This window comes from Rissa tridactyla, chromosome 11 (genome assembly GCF_028500815.1).
Source record: "Rissa tridactyla isolate bRisTri1 chromosome 11, bRisTri1.patW.cur.20221130, whole genome shotgun sequence".
Classification (NCBI taxonomy): domain Eukaryota; kingdom Metazoa; phylum Chordata; class Aves; order Charadriiformes; family Laridae; genus Rissa; species Rissa tridactyla.
Window position 1 is genome coordinate 19,779,272 of NC_071476.1, and position 13,494 is coordinate 19,792,765.

The window sequence follows — 13,494 nt, forward strand, 5'->3', positions numbered from 1 at the left end:
GATGTCTCCAGGGATGGGGCCTCCACCCCCTCTCTGGGCAACCTGGGCCAGTGTCTCACCACCCTCAATGGAAAGAACTTCTTCCTAATGGCTGATCTAACCCTGCCCTGCTCTAGTTTAAACCATTGCCCCTCGGCCTGTCGCTACCTGCCCTTGCCAACAGCCCCTCCCCCGCTTTCTTATAGGCTCCCTTCAGGTACATCACCATGCTAACACCGTAAGACCCAGAATATCTTTTCAAACTGCACGGTGGAAGTCAGAGCCAGAGAACGGCTCCTACCCGTGAGCTGTCCCTAAGATACAGCAGATGCACTTCCTGGAACAGCGTGCTACATGAGATACAGTCAGACTGCCAGGACGACTGCCATTCGCAACACAAGATGGCACATGCCTAAACGCATCTCCTAAAGAGTGGGAAAGGAGGGCAGGGTACACAGATCCATGCGGATGAATCATCTCGAAAAGTCACAGATACAAAATGAGGATCTGTTCTTACTTCAAGCAACTCATGGAAGTTCCTCCAGCAAAGTAAGCTGTACTCTCGGAACTGAGAGGAGATGAAACACAGAGCTGTTTTCAACTGTAGGTCAGTTCTCCTAAGCCAATGGTCTAATCTAGGTGTCCAATCTAGGAGCTGCATTAAAAAGCCCAACAGCAAAACAGACAACCACCACAGTGAGTACCTAGTTGCTTCCCATGTGCAGGCAGAGCAGTCTCCCATACACTCTCAGGAGTATAAATACGTAGGAAGCATTTTGCCTCCAGTCCCACAGATGCAGCTTTCTAGGATGTCTTGTGGTTCAAATCCTTTAGACAGGGTTCTCTGCTGGCTCTCTCCGATGAACCCCCATGCTGCGGACACTAACCTCTGTAATCCCGGCCGTAGCTGCTTGCTCCAGCAGAGTCACTGCTTTCTGATGCCTGTCCCATTCATTTTCAGGTCTGTGGCACAAGAGGTATCGAGCGTAGCGGTACTGTGCCATGGGGTGACGGCTGCTGGCCGCGTGGTAGTAATAAAAAGCTGCCTGGAAAAACAGAAACACACTCGTGTGATTCAGGCAACACATGCCCTCAAACATGACATGACTCCCCTCTGGCCGGGACAAGCTTAACCTCTCTGTCTAGATCTATCATAAGCTGCACACGCTTACCCCAGCAGCTCTCCCGCGCCTCCCCGCTGAAGAACACGAGAGTCTTTAAGCGAGACAGTGGACTGTGACTATACGAGAGCCCTCTAACCACCCTGCCTTCTCTAGTCAAAACTCCCCGTGTTGAAGGGGGTGGCGCTGGGCCAACGACACCAAAGCTTACTCTGTGCCAACGGGGATCTGCACAATTACTCCAAACAAGCCGCCTTTGCAGATCTTTCCAGCTCCAGAAGATGCTGACTACGGCCAGCGCGCGCTAGGTGGCAGGCTGTAGCTAAGGTACCCAAACTGGACGGCTCGAGATGTAAAGAAGCCCTCCGATGTGCAACGGTGTTTTAAATACAGTAACATGACAGGTTTCTCCTTGGTACCCTCCCGGGTGCCTGTGGCACAGCCTGTGTACCTACAAGAAGACCTCAGCAGCTATGAGAAAGGGGATTTCAGGAGCACCTCTCTGGGGGGATCTATGACACTGAAGCCAGCACTGCAGACCCGCAGCTTATATTATTTCCAGCATTTTCTAACGAGACTTCAGACTGTCACACCCATGCATAAGGAGAAAAGCGTCCGTGCGCCCAACAAAGACCACTCTCCTGGTCTGTGCCGCACATATGCAACCCTACAAGCCGTGGATACCTTTTCCAAGTCTTTTTCCGTGCCTCTGCCATGCTCGTAACACAGACCCACGTTGAACTGGGCTTTGCTGTAGCCTCGATCCGCTGCCAGTTTAAAGCAGGTATAGGCTACCCTGTAATGGCCCGCTCTCATACTTTCAATCCCTGAGAAGAAAACAAGGTAAAAACAGGGGAAAAGAAAATGGACAGAATGTAGCCTGAAACGCAGCAACCTCCCCCCCTGCCCTGCTCCTGGGCCTTCTCTGGCCCATATGCCAAGTGCTCTGGTCCGCTTCTGGCTGGCTCACCAACCCGCAGTCCACAGGAGCCAAGTTTCCTTAGGAAAAATGGCAACGCTGCGTTTTAGGAATTTTTCTAGTCTCCTTGCAAAGAAGGATCACGGGCTAACACAACGTATGGTTCGCACAGAAGCGGCTCGCTTTTTTAGTGCCGCAACTAGTGGTGTATATAGGGCAGGGATTTTTTTCTTAGATCATTGCATCTTCTTTCAGCTCTTCTTAGAGTTGCAATTCTGCAACTGCTTTTTCAGCTTGCCAGGAAGACTGAGATCTCAGACAATGAAAAAGGATACAAGGATATGACAGCTCGTGTTGCAAAAAAAGACAGAGATGGCTTAATTTCCAACTACAGATGTCAGGACAACAGTGCAGGCTTCAACCAAGCCTGGATTTAAATATGCTGATATAAATCAGGTGGCAGGATGGGACAAAGGGCAATAAATCTCTTAAAGCACAGTCGAAATTGCTGAAAGGAGGCTTCAGCTTGGGTATACGCCATCTCTGCCTTCACACAAGACCTGCAACGATTTGGAGGTCCTCCAAAAAGAGAAAAGTGTGGTTTAAGGACAAAACAAATCCAAGTCCACATTACCGAGGATATTCAATGCAATGGAAATGTCAATCCGGAAAATCTGCTGCAACTGGAAAGCAGCTTCCTCTAAACGTCCTCGCTGAGCTGGGTCACCCTGAGGAGTTAAAGAAGAAAGCTATTAAGACAACAAAAACATACCAAACCTATAGGAGATTATTTCTTGGAAACTGAGCAGTGAGACACATTTGTACTGTACTGTAGTTATCAAGAGGATGATGTAATCTGGTGTCATGCATCCACAAAAAAACCTCCCTGTCCTACACAGCCATCTAGCTAGGGAAGCTGTATGGATATTGCTCGCCTCCTCCCTGGCCAGGGAGCTTGGTGTAGCCTCTCGGACACCATCAGACCTTTCAGAATTTAGCAAATACCTGATACCACTCACAATTCCCTTTTCACAAGGAAAATTAGCCCTTGTTCACCCTCTCACATCATGTCAGCAGCACAAACAGTCTCTGCCAAACACGCACTGACGTATTTGTACACACTTTACACAGTCCCAGCTGAGCCCACACCGTGAGCTTACTGAACGCTGCAAACTCCTAATAAAATCCTGCACGGCAGACAATGCCTTTTCTTTCTCAGTAACGAACAGTATTTTTTACTTTACCACAGCTCTGGGAGGTGGGAGGCGGATTAGCCTGGCCTGCAGCTTTAGCTTCCCAGCTTGCGTACAAACGCAGTGCCATCGAGCGGCAGCAGTACACACTGCACACCACCGGAGATGCCACCGCGCTCCGGGAAGTCACGCAGCAAAAATGCCCCTTGCCACCCAACAGCTTTACTGCTCAGCCAGCGCTCAGAGCTGCTCATCAGAGGACAAGACATGGATCAACTCCTCTCCTCTCCCGAGAACCTCCCGAGACCTGTCCCACTGCCTACGAACGAGCCAGAGACTCTTCCTACGGGCCCTGCAGAAAGCAGCGTCTCCCAGGACGGGGAGCTCGACGCTCATCCCCCCAGCAGATCAAGCCAATGCCTTTCTGGAGGTCACTTCCATGTCAAAGAGACGATCCCGCTCTGTTAAATACTGAATTTACTCTGTTCAAACTGTCCTTGAGCAATTGTTCAGCTGACTGATTTTTAAAATGGGGAATTGTCCGCACCTATGACTGTGAACTGCAAGGAATTAGCAGGTTTAATCGCAACAAGAACAATAACAAAATTCACAGCCTTGCAACTCTCAAGCTGAGGCACCCTTTTCAGGTCCAAAGCGTCTTCCGCTCCATAACAGACAAAAGCCAGTCCTGACGTCCAGCTGTAGGAGGAATGACATCCCCTTCTCCAGTCATGGGTTGTCTGGTAAAAACCAAAATAGCACCAGCATGTAATCACCTAGTGAAAGACTGCATCCAAATGCAAACGTGAGAACAGACTGGTGCTACTGGACAGGGTTTGACTTTTTTTTTTTTTTTTTTCCATTTTCTTCCAGTTCTTCTCTACCAGCACCACTGTTAAACAGACACCTTAAAGGATGGGGATGCCAATTTGTAGTTCCTGGAACTTTGCTCTGGCTAAAGGATAGGGCAGCATATCACGTCTCTCCTTCTCCTGGCCTCCAGTCACTCAGGGCAGAAAAGAGTCTTGCGTGTGAGTGGATCGCTCAGGCTGGGCTTGGGATTGCATTGAGATGTCCTCCTGTAGGAATGGGTCCTCAGGCACAGACGGAGGGTGTGAAAAAGGAAAGCTCACCTTTGGAGTGCAGAGAACTGTCCCCAGGCTGGAGCTCTCAGAGGTGCGGAACTGCCCTACATTAAAAAAAGAACAAAAAAATGAAGTTGAAGCAATGCTGTATCTTCACCTCTTCCTCTTCTTCCCATCCTCTCTACTCCACAGCTCTCTCCTAGAGGACTGGTCACCTGCCCAGCCAGGGACATTAAGAACAGAAGGGATGTTGACCAGCCTGACCTTTGTAAAAGCGACAAAACGACATGTGAATACAGTCCTGTAAGGTGCAGCTGGCTAACGCGCCTCCTCCAGAAAGGCCCCCAGTCTTGATGTGAAGACACGAAACGGTAGAGAATCTCCCGCTTCTTCTGAAAGTTTGTCTCAACAACTTGTAATCGCCGCTTTAAACCTCTGGGCTTCATTTCAAATTAAAATACATCTGGTTTCTGCTCGCAGACGCTGGCTCTTCTAGGCCTTTTTTCCTCTTTACTAAAAAGCCCATTCTCCTTTCGAAAGTCCTGATACGACTAATCAACCCCTCTTGATTCTTGTCTGTGATTCTAAACAGACTGCGCTGTTCATGTCTTTCAACTGAAGTACTTTTCTGCCCGAGTTGATTAATTTTCTGACTTTTTGCCACTATTCCTGAATTTTCAACATTGTTATTGAAGCGCAGACCCTCTCAGCAGTGTCACAGGAAGGGTAAAATTGCCTCCTTATTCAAATTTGTAACTGCCTCATTTGCATGTACCAGAATTGTGCTCCTGTTCCCATTGCCCAGGGCATCACACCAAGATCTCACGCTTAGGTGCGTGCCTCCCTAGCTCCTTTTCCAGGTAGTTTCTTTCCAGGATACAGTTCTGCCGCTGCAAGGGGATGATCAGACGTGCTATTCTGGCTGCATCGGATGCAAGCTTAGGTTATCACCCCAATGTGCCCCCCTTGCTCATCGCTGCCCTCTTAGATACGCTGGCACAGCCACGTGCTCAGCCACTTTCAATCAGAATTATCTAACGAAAACATCACAGCAAAGGCTAAGCCACCGCGCTCTTAGCAGAATTGTGCTGGAAGTGATTACACAGGCATTTACTCCAGCTACTCCAAGAGGACGGTGACCTCCAGCAAAGAGGACGAACAGGCGAGGGCTGACAGAGGCCAATTATTTTTAACCTGAATCGCCACAAGCGGCTGGATCCCACTGGACACCCAACACCAGGTGCTGAAGCCCGGACCACTTCAAGCCAGTGCTTCTAACCCAAGAAGTAGCCGTGTCCCCCCGTTCCCCTCCCAAGCTGCGTGGCTGCAGAGCAAGGAGATAATACGAGTGAAAAATCAGGTTTTTTGGGTGCCCAGTTCCCTGATTCCTGGCACTATACAGCTACACCAGCACTTGTGTTGGCACAGCGGCGGAAACGAGTGTGCAACAGGCGGAATTGCTTCTTGCAGTGCCTGCACCGTCTTACAACGCACGCGGAGCCCTGGCCGATGTTCCAGCGGCAGCCTCATTATTCCCAGATAAACAATTCCCCTCTGGCTGTATTAAAATGTATTTTATCTGAACAAGCCCCACTCACCCAACAAGCAAGATCGCCATGGCAAACACAATTTCTATTCATCATTCCATCAAAAGTAATACAATCTGCGAATTTATTAGTTGTGCTTTACATTTATTTTCAGATCAGGCATAAAATTATCTGATCTTTCTCACTGTAAGACTCTATCTTAGAGTTCAGGTATCTCCCTCATGATGTAATTTATTTTTTTGCCGTACATACAACAACAAATCTCATTGAAAAAAACGTCTGTATTAAAAATTCTCCCAACTAGTTGTTTAAACAACATTAGTACGCTCACGCTTTCAGGAAACTTTACATTTGGCAGAGACATCTACTCCTAAATCAGCGATTCGTCATTTACTGAGAAAACATGCTGTAATTTGGACAAACTACTACCCCACGAAAAATAAACAGAAATTAATTCTGAATTTTATCAGGCTGCAAAACTGTCGCCTGCCTCTCTCCCACTGGAAATCCGTCTTCACCCAAATCCCTGCAATCTCCCCAGATTAGAGTTACCGCTCCCGAAGAGCATAAGGTCATCTGGAAGAAAAAAAGAGGGATGCACCGATCCCGACACCCAGCCCCGTCTCCTGAAGGACTAGATTAATGAATTCTCTCAGAACTCACCTTTGAGGCTGGGCAAGCCTCAAACCAAATCTCTTCACGGCTGTCCTGACTTTGAAGACTCGCCGGTTTCAGAGCAGATGCCTCAGTACCAGGCACACAATCTAAACACATCACCTAGGCTCCTTCAGCAGTAAATGGAGAAATAAAAGCACCCCCGGGCAGCAAAGAATCCCATCCCAATTCAGAAGAATGAGATGCCCAGCCTAGATTAACCTTCAACCCGATGTTAGTTCATACAAGTGCACCCCAATTGTTTGTTTCTTACTTCCCAAAGAATGGTCAAGCTTCAGCAGAACTCCATAGGAAACTAGGCTTTGAACAAATTCATCGCTATATTGAAGACACAAAACCACGTTAAATTGTTCTTGAGGTTGTGTGTTCAACGCACGCAAAAGCTGGGAACACCACAGTTGCAATTTTCTGTGCAACTTCATTTCTACTTCTCCAAACACGTGCTACGATGTAACGTGACTATTCATCCTTTATTCCATGCAATCTTGCAGCTTTCAGTGTACTGGATGCCCAACGCTCAGATATTCAGCAGCTAATAAATATTTTGTATTTTCCCACTGTTCATCCTGTACTAATCAAATGTTGCTCAAAGCTAGCTCCAAACAAGGAATTAATAATCTTCTCATAGACAGTCTAGATTGCTCATCCCAAAACATCCAAAAGCTTCACAAGAATGAATTCACAACAAGAGCTGGACAAAATCCAGGATTTCTGCCTCATGGAAAATTTTAGTGTTTCCAATTGGTTTCATTGTGCTTTGAAATGAAAACACGCTTTCGAAATGTCTGTAATCTCCGAATTGAAATAACGAATTTTACAGTTCTGCCAGGGGTAAAATACAACTCCCCAGGGCAGCATTCAGCTGCTATAACACTGAGACTGGCTGTAATCACCCGCTCGTTCAATATGTGCCTTTAACTTTCGGCAAAAAAAGCTTCGAGCGAAGCACGAATTGCATGAAAAAAATAAGATGCGATCGTGCAGCTGAAGACTTGCTGATAGTAATATCCAGAATGCTATTTATAGCAACTTTTAAACGAATTTCCTCAAGTTTTTTTTTGTGGGTTTTTTTTTGTTTTTTTTTTTTTACAAACACACTAAAAGTAATAGATTCTATCATATTGTGTTATGTTAAATCTGGAACGGCTCATCTGCAAAGCTGGGATGTTTGGATCCATCGCAAAGATCTTTGCAACTTGAGGTAACGAAGCAGCTGACAGCAATAGCAGATTGTCACCGTACACCGAGACCAGCACAAGCAAATCTGGAAATTAACTGAAACTGAAAGAAAGGGTGAGGACACGGAATTCTCTCTATAAAGTCCTTTGCCATTGCTGGCAGCAGCAAACCGGAGAAGTGAAAGGTACATTCTGCTCCGCTCCGAGTTCTGGAGGTCTGTTCTCTAATGGCAAGACTTTGCTACCAGATTCCCCTGCATCATCTGCCAGGCGTCTGTCCTTCCCTTCCTTCTGCTCTCCCCAGCTTCTTGCTGCATTCTGGTTTAGCGAGACTCATTGCCTTTCGGTAGCTAAACACCAGAAAAAAAAAGATAAAATCCTAAATCTTAGGCAGCTTTTTCTGTAGGAAGTAAAACATACTCTGCGAGAAAGGTATCACCAAGCTTCCTGTTTTCCACAGAAAGATTCACAGGACTTCTCACGTTACAAAACTACGCATTTTTTCAGAGCCCTCAGTGAAAATTACTGAATCTCTTCACCCTGACTTTTCTCAATAAATTCCCACAAAATGGCTGTAGAGCATAATGTAAGAATGTAACCTGAGGACTTACGTGTTGAGCAAAATCAAATTATTTCTGACATATATTATCTCTGACAACTGAGAGTTGCAGATGCTTGGGCAGAAAGTGTAAGGAATAAGGATTATAAAGTCACGCTTTTCCTGACAGAACTTTCCAGCAATCAGCTGTTCTGTGATCTTCTGAGCAGGAGGTTTTGGCTGGACCAATTAAGTTTAATTTCAATGTGCAGTTTTTCCTAATCACTTCTTGGAACCCATTTATACTTCTGACCCGCAGCAACGAGTTCCACGATTTACCTGTGCACTGGCCAAACTTGTACTGCCTTTGGCCTTTTTGCAAACCCGTTACCTGACCAATTCTGTGCTGCTTATTATACGTGTATTATGAAAAATACTGTCCCTATCCACCTTCCCTCAACACTTTTAGTTTCACAGGGCATTAGCACACCCGCTGCCACTTCTTTTCTTAAGCTGAAGAGTCATTCTCTATTTGTATGCAATTGTCTCCTTGTCCTCCTTTTCTATGCCATTTTTGTTACAGTTTTTATGCCAGAGTGTCTTTTCCTTAAGAGTTCAAGATGTGGCTGCATCGTAGACTTACACAAACCTACGATACTGTCTTGTCCTCAGTTCCTTCCTTTACAATAATTAACATTTAATTGGCCTCACTGCTGCTCAGCACTGACTTAACCTTATCAAAAACATACCCACGGTGACTTTAAATGTTCCCTCTGCAATATAACTATTAATTTGACACTCCTCATTCTGTATGTGTATTTACAGTTACATTCCCCTGCGTATAGTAATTTAACCTGCCTTGGGATTACCCTGGTTTTAGTTCTGGTGTAATCTTTTGCTGTGACTTTCACATTTAACTGTCCTGAATAATTTTGTACCATTTGATTCTTCTGTCACCCGACTCGTCACCTCTTTTTTCCAAATCACCGTTGACTGTGCTGAACAGAACAGGTTTCAACAAAGGACTTAGGGGAATCCACCAGCAAATGCTCTCCAGTGTGAAAACTATTTCTTGTACTTTAAGGAGTTACTAGCCCAAGAGTAGCCCCTCTGTCTTCCCTCACATCAGCTTTATTTCTCCAGACAGCTTTGTTTTAGGTTCTGGCTGAAAGATTTTCTGAAAGCTAAAAGCTGGATAATCTTCCTCCACCAGCCTGTTGACTTCTCCAAAGAACTCTTAATAGATTTACAACTCTCTTAAATCTCTGCAATGGAGCAAGCTGGCCTGAGAAATGGCTTCCTAAATCCTTCCAAGACCTTTGATTCTTTGATATAGCACAATCATCCAGGTATCTAACATCTCTATTCTATAACACAGTTTCTATCAACTTAGAATTACCTTTTTTGCAGTTCTGTGGCTCAAACCACCCCTCCCCTATCCCCCCCCCGCCTTTTTAAAAGCCAGTGTCCAATTTGTCAGTCTTCATCCTTCTGGTCATACAGTGGATGTGAGCACTGGAACACATATCATCATTAGAGGCTTGGCAATTTCATAGCTTCTGAAGAACATCTGAACAAAGAGCACGTGGCCTTACGACTTGCCACTGTTCAATTTATCAAGTTGGCCTAAAAGCTCTTCCTATTGACTCTCAGTTTGGAAACTGTTTGTCAGACACACGTTCACTCCCCGAATGTTCAGCAGTGCCAACTGAAGGCATCACTGTCTCCACTTATTCCCCACCACTTCTCCCAGAGGTCCATGTCCAGTAATCTGCCAGCCAGGCAGTGTGTTCCAGTGCTTGTTAATATGCTCCAGGCAAAAGCAGATGGGTTAAACAGTCTAACTGGCAGTTTAGGTAAATTAACCTGGCTGTTTTCCTGGAGCTAATTAGGAGACATGGAAACAAAATGCTCCATTTGCCAACTGATGGGAATGGTAACCTCTGGCAGGAGATGGGTTTGATAAGCAGTGATGGGCAGTAGCTTAAATCAGCACAGAAGAAAGCCAAAAATCTGGAAGAAAGCAAAGAGGGGAAACACCTCTGACTTTTTCTGAAACACCTTACATCATCTCATCAACATTTGTGGGCTGGCTTTTTTATGTGCCTCTTCTACACCAGGATCATATGCTGTCCCCCCTTCTACCTGCTCCAGCAGGCTTCCTGCTTCTAACAGTTTTCCTGAAGCCATTATTAGTGTTTATACATCTAGTGAGCAGCCCTATTGGAGGCCTCATCTGATCTTCCTTGATACGACTTTAAATTTACCGTGTTAAGTCATGCTTTCCTGGAAGAGACTTCAATTTTTTTGAAGTATATCTTCCTATTTTTACAAACCTCATTTTAATGAGAATGTCTTTGATACCTCCTTCCACTGTCTTATCTACAGCGTAAGCGGTTGGAAATACACCCTCACCTTCCTGGAAGAAAATAATTCCTTTAGTTTCACACCAGGTACACAAGTCTCCCGCATCACTGGTACACTATTCACCTGAATCCTGCTGACTGCACATATCTGTCCACAATAAAAGAACAGAAACTGGATACTGTAATTACGTCGCTAAAGCAGACCAGTATTGGTAAAGCCCATGTCACCTGCACAGTTACAGTGCAGGCTCCTCCTTGCCTTCAGGAGCTTTTTCCTCCTGTCTCCGGACTCCTGACTGATCTCTCTGGAGTTCTGTCTTTCCACTCTAATCTACCTCCTCAAGTGTCAATAAATACAATTCTTGGCTCCAAGCTTTGCCTTGGGGAACCTCAGACTGAGAAGTCCTCCTGCCACAAGTATCCTGCCCCACGGCACATAACACATACCCACTTCTGCCCAGGGCTGGCTCCCTCCTTGCCCTGAGGGGATACCTGAGGATGAGTTCTCTGATACGACCTCTGGACTTGCTTCCTGCTGGAAGCGGGACCCCAGCTGCGCACTGGGACAGCTGGTTGAGGCTTCAGTCACCCCTGAAATATAGAGCACAAAAGAGTTCCCGTTAGCCATGCAGTGTCTGCTTTAGGAGACACCACCATACCGTATATCTACCCAGCGTCCTTCTGCTCTGACCACAAAGCCAAGCAGGAGGAAAGTTCAGGGAGCAGAGTCCAGAATGGAAAACAAAGGTATGGGCATGTGGGATGCAAAGTGGGATTGCACCGAATTGTTAAGAAACGGGATTCCCCTGACAGATACCAGCCCTCACTCTCCCCAGAGAGCTTGAAAGCTGCTTGTCGACTTCTCACAACAGCTCTATTCCAGACTTAGTTAACATATCACGTGGCAGAAATCCTGTCCGACAGCCGGGCCCTCCCGCAACCCCTTCTCACAAGCCAGAGCTGCTAACCTGTCTGCTGAGAGGGCAATGAAGAGAGCCAGAGAGACCTGTGCTCTCTCCTGGCGTCCGGCAGCGATCTCAGCCACGAGACCTGTCTGACCAGCTGCAGAAGCAGCGCACCGAGCGCTCCCTGAAGAAAAAACAGACATAAGTCACAGACAACAGCCCCGTTCCCTCCTTCTGTCATGCTTCCATGTGGCCGCATGTCCACAGCTCCATTTTGGGGAGCTTTCCCACCACGGGGCATCTCGCAGCGCCCACAGCTCCCATCCCCTTTCACACCCCCCCCCCCCCCCCCCCAAGGTCTTCTGGTGACACCCCTCACGGGCAGGGCCACCAGGCTGCTCCTCACCCAGGTGACTGCCTCCAGCACCGAGTAGCGGGGCACCAGGCCGGGCAGGGGCTGCTGCCTTCCTCCTCCTTGTCCATTCTGACAACCGGGCGCTCTAAAACGACCAGAAAACACCGACACCGTGAAGCCAGAAATCAGCCCTCAGACACCGCCCCCCCCCCCAACCCCATTCCCCCTTCAAGCAGTGCCCTGAGGGCAGCGCGTCCCCCCCGGCTCTCGCTGCGGACCGGGCCGCACTCACCGCTCGGGGCTGGGCCCGCGGCTGTCGTTCGGCGGGGTGGCGGGGCCGGCGGCGCAGGCGGGGCGGGCGGGGGGCGGCCAGCAGCGGCCCAGGCCGCGGCCCAGCAGCAGCCGCCACATCCCGCCCGCCGCACCGTAGAGAGGGCGCGTTGCCCGGCGACGGCGGCCTGGGCCATAGAGAAGGGGGAGAGGCCGAGGGAGCGGCGGGTCCCGCCGGGCTTTCCACGGGACGGCGGCGGCGGCGGCACCAACACCGGGCGAGGGGGAGAGGGAAGCCCGCACGGGCAAAGCGCCGGGGGGCGGCTTCGGGCGGCCCCAGCCCCTGAGGCGAGGGGGGATAGAGCGGCGCCATACCATAGAGAGGAGCTAGAGCGGCGCCCGGCGGAGCGCGGGAAGGGCCGGGCTGTGGGGCTGAGGGGGCCCCACCAGGCCCCGGGGTCCCCTTGTGGGTCAGGGTCCCCTGTGGGCCCAGCGGGTGCCGAGGGGCTTCCCTGAAGGCCCGGAGGGGGGTCCCCTGTAGGCCTGGGTGTCCCGGGGAGGGTCCGTGGCGATGCCCTGCAACTCGGGGGGGGGTGAATCCCCCCGGGAAAGCACAAGCAGGTGGGGGTAGGCGGTTGTGCTGCTTGTCTGGGGATTTTGTGAGGGTCCCTGAGCCCAGAGATGAGCCCTGGGTATGAGGGCTTACAGCGTAGGGACCAAATTAGTGGTGGGAAGTGCTGAAATGTACCCGAGCTTGTGATTACCTAATAAACCTAATAAATGGTGCCTTTTCCTGAGTCGGAATGACCTGCAACAGCAGTGCAGGTGGACATTTGAGTGCCCTGCAATGGGTTAGACAGGAAAAAATAGCATACCGCTATTTGCATAGCACTGCAAAGTACTTTACTTACAACAAAAAAAGTAATTTCAGGTGTGATCGCAAACTCAGCCGGTTCATCTTCCTGTAACCAGTGATGGGATTAATTATACTTGGGAAATGGGTATATATGCGAAACATTTGTGAATGAAAATGTGTAAGAAACACGTTAAGATGCGGTTACAGTTTGGGTTGTGTGTGAACCTGCATCCGCGCCTTGTCGGGAGTCAGCGCGGTGGTGTGATTGATGGTGCTCGCAGAGGCCCTGCCTTGGCTTGTGTCTGCTGTACGCCTGTGTGTTTGTTTCAACCGTGTTGCAACAGGAGATGGCAGAGTTCCCAACCGAAAGCGTGGCATGCCAGTGTGAGAAAAAGATATGCTTTATATTCTTCTTACCCTAGTGACTTCCTTCAGAAGTATGAGTATTGCTGCCCTGTTCTCGTTCCAGCTGAACAGCGTACTTTGGTGTTTATTTCTTCGTTCCAT

The 13,494-nt window shown here is 48.4% G+C and overlaps 1 protein-coding gene across 2 annotated transcripts in view; it reads right to left on the reverse strand.

Annotated features, from left to right (window-relative positions):
- The window catches only part of DELE1 (DAP3 binding cell death enhancer 1), a 20,938-nt gene extending 8,666 nt beyond the window's left edge, over positions 1–12,272 (reverse strand). Inside the window, exons 1-8 of one of the 2 annotated variants that reach the window (XM_054217553.1) lie at positions 12,154–12,272; positions 11,913–12,006; positions 11,570–11,690; positions 11,094–11,192; positions 4,346–4,401; positions 2,654–2,747; positions 1,785–1,927; positions 867–1,025 (exon numbers count right to left, since the gene is read on the reverse strand). In XM_054217553.1, the coding sequence (XP_054073528.1) occupies positions 867–1,025; positions 1,785–1,927; positions 2,654–2,747; positions 4,346–4,401; positions 11,094–11,192; positions 11,570–11,690; positions 11,913–12,006; positions 12,154–12,272 (885 nt within the window). Of the gene's footprint in view, positions 1–866; positions 1,026–1,784; positions 1,928–2,653; positions 2,748–4,345; positions 4,402–11,048; positions 11,193–11,569; positions 11,691–11,912; positions 12,007–12,153 lie in introns of both variants that reach the window. The other variant, XM_054217552.1, reaches the window with a different exon arrangement.
- Between the last annotated feature and the right edge of the window lie 1,222 nt (positions 12,273–13,494).